The following is a 13,870-nucleotide window of genomic DNA, read 5'->3' as shown; positions in this document are numbered from 1 at the left end:
ATAATTTATATTGCTCAAATTGTTCTTTGTCTATTAGAAGTTCTTTGAGGTTGGCTCCTATGCCCTATTGATATACCTCTCTCCCTGAAACCCACTTTGAGCACTCTTTAATTTCTTGCACCAAAAATGCTCCAGGCTTATCTTGTATTTTCTCTGCCACAACTGTGGAATTGATCAGTTCTCCAAGGAGCCCTGGTTTCTCTCATTAGACTTTATTTTATAACACTACTTTTCAGAAAAAGTGATTTATTTGTCTCTAGCATATTTTACATTCTGGATTCGGATGATGCTTCTCGTGTCATTTAACTACTTCTCTCCGCATGTTTCTCAAACTTTGCTGCATATTAGCATCAGCTGGGGAGATTTAGGAACTTCACATACCAAGGTTTTATCCCACATCAGTTAAATTAGAATCTCAAGATTGAACCCAAACATCAGGGGTTTTTAAAGTTTCCCAGGTTCTGGTATGCAGCCAACTTGAAAACCACAGCTGTGTTTCTAGCTCCTTCCCCTTTGCCTGTAGTGGTAGTGAGATCTAGACTAGAGGCTTGAATACATTCTTGTCTAAGTTTTTTCTTTCTGTTACATATTGCGAAGACTGAACATTGGATTCAGTTCTCTTCTTGGCTTTAGCGCTGCTCCTTCCATTTGGTGCTAGTATATTTTTAACCATGCTCTCTCAGTTCCTCACACTGGCTTCTTGTACCCATTTTCAGGAATCAATCTGGGATTCTCTTCTTGGTACTCTATGATAATATTCATTAATGTGTTTTATTATTTTTATATTGGTGGCTGCGAAATTACCAACACCTCCCTCCAGACACCTTTTTCAGTGCCTCTCCTTTGACCTACAAGGACATCAAGCACAACACATCTAAAATTGAACTGGCCTTCCATCAAACCTGCTTGTCTTTTGTTCTTTTATTCATTCATTCAGCACACATTTATTAACTGTCCACCATGGACCAGACAATATTCCAGGCACCAAAGATGCAAAGTTGAAAAACAAACTGGCCTCAAGGAGATTTTTGCTTAGTATATTTCCTTCTGCATTACTCATTTCATTAATGGCATTTGAATCTGCCTGGACAGAGGGCTCTTTGTGATAGGCCACTCTTCATTTACAACATCCTCTCAGTTTGCTGCACTTCATTGATTTTTTTTTTTTTTGAGACGGAGTCTCACGCTGTGGCCCAGGCTGGAGTGCAGTGTCGTGATCTTGGCTCACTGCAAGCTCCGCCTCCCAGGCTCACGCCATTCTCCTGCCGCGTAGCTGGGACTACAGGCACCTGCCACCACGCCTGGCTAATTTTTTGTATTTTTAGTAGAGACAGAGTTTCACCGTGTTAGCCAGGATGTTCTCAATCTCCTGACCTCGTGATCCACCGGCTTCACCGCGCCCGGCCCTTCATTGATTCTTTTATGTCTTTCTGAATATTTAAAACTTAGCAAGGCAACTCTGCCTTTGAGGGAGCTAGTATGGTCTTTAGAGTAATACTAAGTAGAGAGTGAATTCTGAGCCAACCACTTAGGTCTGTATGCCCCTAAACAGGTGACTAAACCTCACTTTTTCAGCATGTAAAATTGGAATAATGATCACCACCTCTCTGGGTGGTTTGGAAGATTGATGCTGTAACTTGCTCTGCCTCTTCTTGTCCTGGTGAGTAGCATGGCCATCTCTTCAGTTGCAGCATTCCAAAACCCGGATACCCTCCTAGAAACTTCCCTTCCTTTATCCTGCCTTCTCACATCTAGTCATTCATCAAGTCTTACCATTATTTTTTATTTGTTTGTTTTTGAGACGGAGTCTTTGCTCTGTGGCCCAGGCTGGAGTGCAGTGGCACGATCTCGGCTCACTGCAAGCTCCGCCTCCTGGGTTCTCGCCATTCTCCTGCCTCAGCCTCCCGAGTAGCTGGGACTACAGGCGCCTGCCACCATGCCCGGCTAATTTTTTGTATCTTTAGTAGAGACGAGGTTCCACCGTGTTAGCCAGGATGGTCTCGATCTCCTGACCCTGTGATCTGCCCGCCTCGGCCTCCCAAAGTGCTGGGATTACAGGCATGAGCCCATTCAGTTTTTTTCCCTTTGATGCTTTAAACACACTCTAATGGTACCTCATAAAGTCCACACTCCATTTGCCTGGCAGTTGTTTTCAGCATCTTGCTCTGCTTTTTTGTTTTGTTTTGTTTTGTTTTTAATCATCTTATCTCCTGTTACGCTTTTCTAACAACCTGTGCTCTGACTAGGCTTTCCCGTTTGTGTTTCCTAGGCTAACCGTAGTGTTCACATCTTTGCACTTTTGCCGTCTTCTTTCTCTCTACTCTGCCTGGCAAACCTCTTGAGCCATGTTTCAAGGGCCACTTCAGGTCATACGTCCCCTGTGGTGCCTTTCCAGATTTGCTTTAATGTTTCCTTTGTTTCTCACTTTGCCATGTACTTATTTTCTGTTAAGGCATCATTGCATTTATTTCGTTGCTTGCATTTGCAGCCTTCTTAATGAAAGCAGCATCTTTTACTCATTTTTATCATCTCAAAACCCATTACAGTACTTAGCATATAGTAAATGCTTCTTTTATATCTGATGAACCAATATGTAAAAGTTCCTAGAACAATGATGGGCAGAAAATGAATGTCAGAAAATGCCTTGGTCATTACTCATAATGTTTGTGAAGATATTTAGCACATTGTATTTTCCAGTTTTTGTTAATTTCCCTTGCCAGAATAAAGTATAACTCCTTAGTGAGCTGTTCAAAACCCTTTATGCTTCCATCCATCTTTCTAGGCTCATCTCTTGTCATTTCTCTTTCTTCACATCATATTTCCCAGCTAACAAGTTTCTGATCTGTATCTCTGGCCTTTCTATTTTGCTGGAAATTACTGTACTAGATACCCACAGTTACTCATGTTCCTAGTAGAGCCACTAAGCAGAAGTAGGCAGAACCACTGCTGAAAAAACTCTGTTTTCTAGTTAGATTGGACTAATTATGATAACGACCTTGAACTTTCAAGACAAAAATTTTCCCTTTTTCTATAGCACTTACTTTTCATAATGTACTGTACCACTTACCATATTTTATTTTACGTGTTGTATGTCTTACCTGCTTAGCATATAAATCCTTTGAAGCAAATACTGTGTTATGTTTATCTTTGAAGCTCCAGCGCCCAGAATATGAAATGTTTCTTGATTTGCATAAGTGGAGTGATATGGGTTGCTCAGAAGAGGTCAGTATTGTCAAGGATATGGGGATGTTTTGAATAGCCATTTGAGATAGCTGCTCTTGGTAAGAACAGTGGGAGCAGTGGAAACAGTCAGAGCAGCCAGCTGCTTCCATGTGTTGAGCACATCTTATATTTAGGCACTTGACATGTGTTGTTAGCATGTTTAATTGTCACATCAACTTGATGAGGTTGGTGCAGTAATTTTCCATCTTTAACAGATGTAGAAACTGACGCACAGAATGGTTAAGTGATTTGCACGATGTTGTACAGCTTGGGACTGTAGAATTTAAGGTGGTTGTCACTGCTGTGCTTTAATGCCTTCCAGTGGAGCTCGAGGATTGGGAACAGTGAAAAGACTGGCCCAGTTAGAGCACCATGAGGGCTCAGTGTACTCCAGTCTTCTCAAGAAAGGACTATACTCTAGTGATCTTCTCTCTGACAGAGTCCAAGATTTATGACAATGGCTGAGGATAATAACTCTTAAAACTGTAATGTGTATGCATGTCACCTGAGGATCTTGTTAACATGCAGATTCTAATTCTATAGGTCTAGGATGGGGCCTGAGAGTCTGCATTTCCAACAAGCTCCTAAGGAATAACAGTGCTGCTTCCCTGTGGACTCCATGTTGCGTGGCAAGAGTTTGGAGGGTTCAGTACGAAATATATTTTACATGGGACCATTAGATTCTCATCTAGAAATTGTAAGAGGTTCTGTATCTTTAATTGGATACGTAATTATGAAGTTGCATGGTATGGAGATGCTGAGACTCTAGGCACTAATTCTTTATCTTGGGTCTATATTAGTATCCCCCTAGTAACTATAAAAACTAATGCTTAGGCTGTACTTGACATCAATAAGAATATCCAGTGAATAGGTCTTTATATTTAAAAAAAAGTCTTCAGCTGGGCGCAGTGGCTCACATCTGTAATCCCAGCGCTTTGGGAGGCCGAGGCAGGCGGATCACAAGTTCAGGAGATCGAGACCATCCTGGCTAACACAGTGAAACCCTGTCTCTACTAAAAATACAAAAAAATTAGCTGGGCGTGGTGGCAGCCGTTGTAGTCCCAGCTACTCGGGAGGCTGAGGCAGGAGAATGGCGTGAACCTGGGAGGCGGAGCTTGCAGTGAGCTGAGATTGCACCACTGCACTCCAGCCTGGGCGACAGGGCGAGACTCTGTCTCAAGAAGAAAAGAAAAAAAAGTCTTCAAGTGATTAGAATGCTCTAAGCAAATAGATTTGTTGATTAAAACTCTCTGAACTTAGTCTGCTTCCTTGCATGTTACCAAGTTTGATGTTTATTGAAATAAATTTTGCATCATCAAAGTTCCTGTGCATTGAAACTACCTTAAAATTGCCATAAAGGCATGGCTAGAAGTTAAGCAAATCAGGTTTATCATCATTACAGTGTTTTGATTAAGGCTTGTATTATTGGCAGTCTATTGTTCACCTTTCAGGGAATAAGAAAAATACAAATAATGCTTTTCCTTTTTTTCCTCCTGGTGAGACTGTTCTGAGAATTCTTATTGTGCTTTTTTAACCCATTTTCTTTCTCTTTCCAACAGGGATTTTTTGCCAGGTGGTAGGAGAGATTATACAGTCCAAGTTCAGTTGAGGTGAGTTTGAAATTTTCTGTTATCTTAGTTTTATACTTGCTTACTATATGCATGTAGTTCTGAATTTTAAAACATGAGAATGTTTGAGCACGCTATTTAAGAATACTTTTTTCTTTTATTAATGCAGACTTTGCCTGGCAGAGACAAGTTGCCCTCAAGAAGATAACTATCCAAATAGTCTATGTATAAAAGTAAATGGGAAGCTATTTCCTTTGCCTGTAAGTTGCTTTTTATTCACCAGATTTGCATATAAGTTTAATATAAACACTGACAAGGCCTAGAAACAGTGACAACTGAATACGAGTGAACAGTTTTAGCATCTAGATTAAATACTATTTTCCACTAGAGTAACCCATGCCACCTTGGATAAATAATAAATGGCTTATTTCAGATCGGAAGGAGATGGAAAAGATGAGCCTGGAATATCTTTTTTTTTTTTTTTTTTTTAAAGAGACAGGGTTCTGCTATGTTCCCCAGGCTTGACTTGAACTTATGGGCTCCAGCAGTCCTCCCACCTCAGCGTCTTAAGTAGTGGGGACTACACTTGTGCACCACTGCTCCTGGCTAAAGCCTGGAGCATCTTACTTAAGAAATCAAGGATGCTGTGAAATACTCTTGGGATCATATCAAACAGCATGGTTGAAGGGAAGGACTTGGGCACTTTCATGTATAGGACAGCATGTGTGGGATGTCTAGATTAGCTGGGCCTGCCTGTGGATGGCTTGCGGAAAAGCAGAAGCTGCTGAGAGTGGCTAACTACAGAGATCAAGAATTCCCAGCTTGGGCCTTGATGATGCATTCACTTGTGGTGGGTGGGTGCAATGATAGTTGGTTGACAACACATTTAAGCAGTGAGAGAGTACATGGGCTTCAGCACCTAGGATGTATACAATGTAAATGCATACAGCCTGTCTCTGGCCTAATAGATGGCTTTTGACTGTTCAAATCCTGATAGTCAAGTCTTAAAATAATAAAATAAAAAACGTAGAACTGGACTATGTATTGGTTTCCATTTTGGATACATTACTAAATTGGTACCATTCCTTAAGAAGGCCAGCAAAACCATAATCAAAAAAATAGTACAACATGGCATGTTCGTCAAGCATTATAAAACTGGAGGTGTGTTTACTGTAAGTGAATCCCTAAGAGAGCAGTGACTCATGACTAGCCCCAGTTGTCATTTCACCAGAGCTGACACTCTGCAACTATTGAGGAAATGAGGAAGCTGTGTAATATCCCTGCTGAACACGAGACTGGGCTCTGGACTAAATATGTGAGCAGTACTCATGAGTAGCCAAGCAAGTCAGACAATATGATCTAGGACTCTGGGCTCTACAGAGCCAAGTGCTAAGAATTGAGCCCCAAAGTGAAGAAAGTCCATGACTGAAACTGACCGTGGTCTTGTAGACAGAGGCATCTGACTTCTCGTGGTTGTCAGGAGGCTCATTTGTCACATACACAGCCTGTGGACTTAGAGACCTGAGAAATACTTGTTTTGTGAATTTTGAAGGGCTTGAGCAACACTGCGTCACTGACTGACTCTTTATGAAAGATGCGTATGAGACTGAAATCCATTGAGACAGTCCTGGGAGTGAAGGGGAATTGCAGAGGCTGAGTAGATATGGTCAGGGAGGATTGCTTACATGGCCCATACATGATTCCCCAGGTGGGACATTTATTTTGTCAGGTTTCCGGCTACTAGCAACCAGATTCTCAGAAGCTATCTTCTTTTTTCCGCTCCCCTCCCACCCCCACCCAAGGTAAGAGTCTTGCTGTGTCACCCAGGCTGGAGTGCGGTGGCGCAATCTCAGCTCACTGCAACCTCTGCCTCCCAGGTTCAGGCAGTTCTCCAGCCTCAGCCTTCCGAGTAGCTGGGATTACAGGTGCCCACCACCACACCTGGCTGATTTTTGTAATTTTGGTAGAGGCAGGGTTTCACCATGTTGGCTGGCTGGTCTCGAACTCCTGACCTTGTGATCTGCCTGCCTCGGCCTCCCAAAGTGCTGGGATTACAGGCATGAGCCACCGTGCCTGGCCATTATCTTTTATTTGGCTGGTTTGCACAAAGATCTGAACCAAGGGAAGAAGCAGCCCTACTTAGAGCTGAAAGAAAATGTGGTACATATACACCATGGAATACTATGCAGCCATAAAAAAGGATGAGTTCATGTCCTTTGTAGGGACATGGATGCAACTGGAAACCATCATTCTCAGCAAACTATCGCAAGAACAGAAAACCAAACACCGCATGTTCTCACTCATAGGTGAGAATTGAACAGTGAGAACACTTGGACACAGGAAGGGGAACATCACACACCAGGGCCTGTTGTGGGGTAGCAGGAGCGGGAAGGGATAGCATTAGGAGATATACCTAATGTAAATGGATGACGAGTTAATGGGTGCAGCACACGAACGTGGCACATGTATACATATGTAACAAACCTGCACATTGTGCACATGTACCCTAGAATATAAAGTAAAATTTTAAAAATGTGAAAAAAATGAAATAAAAAAAAAAGATACTACATGTATGGCAAAGAAAGCCTGGCAAAACAGATTAAAACACATCCCTGTGCACCTGTCCCATGACCTTTTCATATCCATTTTTCTTTGCCCTGGATGTGCTAAGATTTCATTTTTTCTATTCTTTAATTGAAAAAAAAAGAATGCTCTCAGGTCTGTTGCCCAGTCTGGAGTGCATTAGTGTAGTCTCGGCTCACTCTGTACTCTTAGCCTCCTAGAGGCTCAAGCGATTCTCCCATCTCACTCTCCTTAGTAGCTGGGACTACAAGCATGCGCTGCCATGCCTGGCAAATTTTTGTATTTTTTGTAGAGACAGGGCTTCGCCATGTTTCCCAGGCTGATCTTGAACTCCTGGGCTCAAGCAATCCACCTGTGTTGGCCTCCCAAGGTGTTGGGATTACAGGTGTGAGCCACTGCGCCTGGCTCTTAAGATTTCTTTGACCTTTGACTCTCATTGCTATTTGCCCCTCCCATTATCTGTGATGAAAAATAAGGCAACGGAGGGCTTCTTGGTATCTTTGGACTCACCTTGAAGACTTACCCGGTATCATCATGTGACTGTGCCAGTGATGGGAGCTGCATCTGAATTGTGTGAGGTTGTGCCTAAACTCTGTGGCATTGCTCTGGAAAATATGGTGGCTACAGATGTGTAAACATAGAAGTTACCAGAATTTCTAGATGGACCAGTCATTGTCACATTTTGGGATGATACCTTTCTGTAGGTCTACAGCACCACTGAGGATGGCTTGGAGTTTGTTACTCTTCCAGTTCTTTTGAGGGAGAAGAAATTAGGCAGTTGAGTACTTCCTCTGGGGGCATTGTTACTTAATTACTGCTGATTTCTGCCCCAAAGCACCCAGTAACCCTTGATTACTTCTATTAGCCTATTTATGAACATATTGACTACTACACAAAACACCCTTTGTCTAATGAGTCTGACATGCCTGGAGCTAGGGGCCTGCAGCAGCTCCATGGGCAGTTGTGAAGGAGGAGAAGAAATGAAACATTGAGAGAACTGCAAAGACATATCTCAAAAACAGAAGGCAATGGGGAGGACTTGCCCAGACCCTTATAGGGCCATCCCAAAGAAAATCAAATGCCTGCCTTTCCCAAAGAGTCTTTTTACCCTAGCTCCGTAAAGTCCTGTAGAACAACTGACAGAAATTCACATGTGCATCTGATGGAAAACATCTTAAACCACCACTTGATCCACAATTGCTATTGATTGGGATAATGAAATATGGAGTCTTTTAATGTAAAACAAGATTCTGCAGTTTTTAAGAATTACATGAGTATGCTGCAGCCTCAGAAGAAGAAAGCTGCTGTGGCCCTATAGGAGTTATATTGAGCTCTTGCACCATGGAGAGCCTCAGGGACTTTGTTCCAGTTTTAAGAAGCATCAACAAACCACAAAAGAAGTTTGATAGGTGGTCCTTGCCAGTGATCCTGGTGTATTGAACCATGAATCCTGGAGGGAAAAGCTTGACACAGTCATGAATTGCCCATTAGAGCTCTGAATATGGTTGCATTTGTCTATGTCCTGGAGGAAGTCCTTATGTGTATGATCTTACGGTAACATCCAGTGTTTATGGACCCGTGGCAGTTGACCACTGTACTGCATGTACAAAGTAAACATAGGAATGGGAAATGGTATTACTTTGAAAATGGCAACGTGTCCCTAGACTGTTAAGGATCAAATAGTGATACAAGCAGCATATGTGCTTTTTAACCTACATCAAGATGCTGAGTTTTGCAAAACACCTTCATGCATTCATTTTCCAGGTTCCCTTGGTGCAAGGAAGACAGCAGCTCATAGTAGGGCTTGTGGGATGGGGACATGCAGTGTGGACAGACAAGAACCTGCTGCAGAGACCATCTCCCATCTTTGACTCCAAGGGCTGCCATTCTACAGACTGACAGCCAGATGAGAACATTCCATGTTTTTAATGGGCAGAAGAAAGAAAAAGGCCCTCTTTGCTTAGGAGTTATTTTAAGAAGCTGAATTATTTTTCTTCTAAACGATTTGTGAGAAATGTCTGTAAAACTTGTGTAGCTCTAAGGTTGAAGGAAGGAAGAAGAGTTGACAAGAATATTTCTTTGAAAGACCCAAAGAGTGTAGAGAGGATATGTGCTGTAATTCAGCTGGCAACAATCTCCAAGTAGTTCCTTTTGGTGCAGCCAGAAGACTTATCAGTACTGGCCCCCTTCACCTTATAAATTCTATTTCTGAGCTCATGGATTTATGTTTCCTGATGCTGTGTGTTAGTCACCCTGATGGCCTGCCTCACAGTGAATCAGGACTGACATAAACTCAACATTTCTTCTTTTAAAACACATACTTGTGTGCACTCACCCCAATTTGAAGCGGCACCTCCTTACCTGAGAAGTGATAATTTTGACATGTGAAAGAATAATGATTATAGTAGACTCAAAACTATCAAATATGTAAGTGTGTTTATAATAATTATACTAAAATAAGCCACTGGAGGTTGCACTAACACACTGCTCTGAAGATTAAGAAAGAGAATCATTTATTTCAAGGTGACCAGCTGTTGATTTGGTCAAGCTCTTTATGGAAACATTTTGGCTAATACAATCAAACGGGTAATAGAATTAGAAAATCATTATTCCACAATTCATAATCATATAATGGGTCTAGGTAGCTATCGTCAATGGATGCCAAAAGTTGACGGGGAACCTTATAGTGGAGGGATCAGGCTGACATCCCCTGAACTCCTGATCAGTCTTGACACTACTGAAAACAGGGCAAACAACCTTCTGTGCCTTATGATGTGGCACCATATGAAGTATGCAACATTTTCTGTGAAGTTTTTTGTTTCTAAAATTTTGACCCCAAGTTTAATCAAGCTTATACAACTAATTACTGGTTTTAAAAATATATGGGAGGTAGAGCAACAAATCTCATACTTGGAGGAAGCAAAATACCTAATCTAAAATGCGAAGTCATTCTTCAGGTCAAAAGTCCTGGTTTCTTCAGTAGAACAACAGCATTGGGGAAAAAGTGTGTTTGGAGACGGCAGGGGTTGTGTTTATAGAATAAAGGAGACTTCAGAGACATAACTGTGGTGTGGGGCTCTAGTTTTTAATTCTGATTCAAGCTGTAAAAGGACTATACTAAACTACATATGGAGAAAATAGAAAATATATCTGAGATTTGCTTTAAAATAATCTGGAGTGGGGGTTGGGTAAAGATTGTTCATGGGTAAGTAAATTACTGAACTGATAGATATATACGTGTTATACTTTTTTCTCTATTTTTGTATATGTTTAAAATTTTCAATAATAAAAGGATAAAAGGAAAATAAATTTTGAGGCACCTGGGAAATCTGAATCGAAAGACAAGGTATTAGGTGATTTTTAAAAACTGTGGTTATTTTTGTGGGGTTGTAATACTGTGGGTTTTAAAGTCTTATTAGAGATCCATGTTGAATATCTGGGTTAAATGGCATGTCTAGAATTTGAGTTTAATACTCAAGGGCAAAAAGAAATGTGTATGTTTGTGGCGTGTGTGTTTTAGGGCAGATTAGCTTTGGGGCCAAAAGCATTTGAAACAAGATTGGCAACATGTTGGTAATTATTGAACCTGGTTGGTGGGTCCCTGCTGTTTGTTCCTTTCTTGTGTATGTTTGAAAATTTCCATAAGGTTAAAAAGTAAATCTGTGTTAGAAGTATTCAAGTAGTAGTAATTAGAAAATTTGGAGGAAAATGTTAAAGTAGAATAATTGTGGACAACTTTTGTCACAGTTGCAAGTAGGGTAGGGTGTCATCAGAGCATGAAACATAAAAAATTATTTGAGTGTGTCACAGGACCATCACAAAGTCTTCTGCTGGTGCTGTCCAGCAGCCTTTGCTTAGAAAGCTTACAGATTTGCCCCACTGGTTCCCTGTCACATGAACTTGACTTTATTTTTGCTTTAAATATGGAAAATTGTTAGAAATATGTGTGAAGGCTAAACTTTATATTTTATAAAATTCCAACTATTAATATATTCTCAATAACCAGGAAATTGATGGTTGGGTGGGGGTGGTGCTGATGGTTAGAGGTAGAATACAGGTTATCAGATAACTCAGAATTACCAGTAAAGTCACACTACTCAAATGGGATATAGAATAGATTGAAAACGCTCTACACTGAGCGAGACTAAGATGATTCTGAGTTTGCTGACACTTCATTCTTACATGTGTGTTACTCTCCCTGCTTCTGTTGCCCTTTTCTACTGTGTCAGACTGTGTTATGTCTTAAATTCTAATTTCCAGAGTGCACATTTTAGTTCATGAGTTATTTTTATCCTCCTGACAGACCCTGTATCATTTTTATTTGGTTAACCTACTAGTGGACATACCAGCAGACAGAATTATCTTCCAGACCCAAAACAGGCAAGACAAAAGTTTCGTTCAGAATTAGCTAGATACTGGTATTGATATTCCTTGTACTTGTTACTCATTGAATCAACTTTCTGAGTCTTTTTAAGAGGACTTTTCTTAGGAGTTTTTTTTTTTTTTTTTTTTTCTGAGCAACTTTTTTTTTTTCCGCTTGAGCAGCTTGAGATGGGCATAACCTTCCTACACTCTCTCTCTCTCGCTCTCTCACACACACACACACTCACACACACTGTCTCTCTCTTTCATTTCCGTATTCTAGTGCAAGTTATTTAAGTTCTTCTCTTTGTCTTTTACTCCCCTGCTCAAACGTTTTTAATTATTTTCAAAAATTTTTTGCAAGTTATAGATTGCACATTACCATGTGGACTACCATTTAATAATTACTGTCCTGCCCCTTATGAGACAGTTCCCACGTTGTGGTAGACAGGGTGTGGTCCTCTTTGCCGTGTGATACTACCAGTACTAGTTTTCATTGTTCCTAAGGTGCATATTTTAGCATTGCTGAAATCCAGAAGTGTCTTAAAATTGCTGGTGACCAGGTGTCAGCTGTGATGTGTTATCATTGCCTACACTTGTACAACTTTGATGTTATTGCCATGGCGTGACTAGTTAGCTGTACTCCTGGCTTTTCAGTTAACAAATAATTTAAGGACATTTTGAGAAAGAAGCATGAATCCTGGCTGTTGTCTGAAAACTTTTCATTGATGGATTCTCATAAGATCCAGTTAATGGTGTCAGTGACTTGCAGAGAAATCTGAGACATTAGTGGAATGAAGTACAGTTTTAAAAGATACTTTTTTCTCTAAAATTCCTACTTGTGCATAGGAGAGTGTTATGTGGAAAAATGTATGGATTAATGATGGAGTGAAAAGTGATTCAGAAGATCCTTATGTCCAAAAGGGAATATGTTAATTCATTTTGCTTCCATTTCTTTGCTATATATACACATAGTATTTTCTCTTTCTCAATAGTATATAATTAAATTACATCAATGACATCCTAGTGTTAGTGAAATATGGTATCTACTTTTCAATATGTAGATTTTTTGCAGCTAAGACATTTTAATTTTCTAAAAAATACATTATTTTGGCTCTGAAAAATCAGAGTGAAGTCTTGTGGTAATTGGGAATTGGATACACTGCGAATCAGAAATGAGTATACTTGCTATTTAAAACAAATGATTGATGACTAGATAAAAGTAGATTAAAGCATAAATAGCAGTATTATCTGATAGCCATCAAGTTCATTTAATGACAGTTGAAATGCTGATTATCCTTGACCTGGGTTAAAAGATTACCATTTCTGTTCCACCCAGAGAAAATGCAGTGGAAAGTATTTTTATCACTCACCAAAGTTTAAAATGAAATTTGTTAGTTTGTTCTTTCTTTCCCCTCAATTCCCAGTTCGCTTTCTTTCTTTCCCACCCCAATATATGCGTGTATTTGAAATGGGGATTGCTAAGGATGAATCATTATGAAAAGTTGTGACTTTATCTGTAAAGCTTGGTGTCCCATAAAAAAGGAAAACTATTCATAGCCAGTGTGGCAAAATGTCAGCATCTTTGATTTTAATGATGGAACATGGATTTTTTTCCTACCTTTCTGGACTTGTGAAATATTTTGTAACTTTTTTTCAAAGATTATTTTCCTGTTTTGGGTTGATAATGATAATAAGGGCTGTATGATTTTAGGCTAAAATAAAATAGTGTAACCGCAATTGGGCAGGATCCTGTATCTATCTTGGAGAAAATGTTTAATCTTCCTGCAGATAATTTGAAATAATTTTTCTTTCTTATGGTTATAGGGCTACGCACCACCACCTAAAAATGGGATTGAACAGAAGCGCCCTGGACGCCCCTTGAATATTACATCTTTAGTTAGGTTATCTTCAGCTGTGCCAAACCAAATTTCCATTTCTTGGGCATCAGAAATTGGGAAGGTAAAAGCTCTCCGTTTTGGGTAGCAGGACAGTGACCCCACCCACTGTGTTTTTTCTTAAGCTGTTGGCTTCAGCTCTTTTTGTTTGTGGATTGTAATCTCTAAAAAGCAGTAATTTTCAGTTCAGAGGCGGCAGTATGGAGATTTTTTTTTTTTTTTTTTTTTTTTTTTTTT

At 40.2% G+C, this 13,870-nt stretch overlaps 1 protein-coding gene across 11 annotated transcripts in view; it reads left to right on the top strand.

Moving 5' to 3' along the window:
* PIAS2 (protein inhibitor of activated STAT 2) overlaps nucleotides 1-13,870 on the top strand; it is a 160,535-nt gene that overhangs the window by 57,333 nt on the left and 89,332 nt on the right. For all 11 annotated transcript variants that reach the window (XR_001882503.1, XM_017857809.1, XM_017857805.1 and 8 more), the window contains 3 exons: nucleotides 4,782-4,832; nucleotides 4,960-5,050; nucleotides 13,563-13,697. Coding sequence is in view for 10 of the 11 variants with exons in the window: in XM_017857809.1 (XP_017713298.1) it covers nucleotides 4,782-4,832; nucleotides 4,960-5,050; nucleotides 13,563-13,697 (277 nt within the window). In the remaining variant the exon portion in view is untranslated. The remainder of the gene's footprint in view (nucleotides 1-4,781; nucleotides 4,833-4,959; nucleotides 5,051-13,562; nucleotides 13,698-13,870) is intronic.

Source organism: Rhinopithecus bieti, unplaced genomic scaffold (assembly GCF_001698545.2).
Source record: "Rhinopithecus bieti isolate Rb0 unplaced genomic scaffold, ASM169854v2 scaffold_42084, whole genome shotgun sequence".
NCBI classification, from domain to species: Eukaryota; Metazoa; Chordata; class Mammalia; order Primates; family Cercopithecidae; genus Rhinopithecus; species Rhinopithecus bieti.
This window is presented reverse-complemented; position numbering and strand designations above follow the sequence as displayed.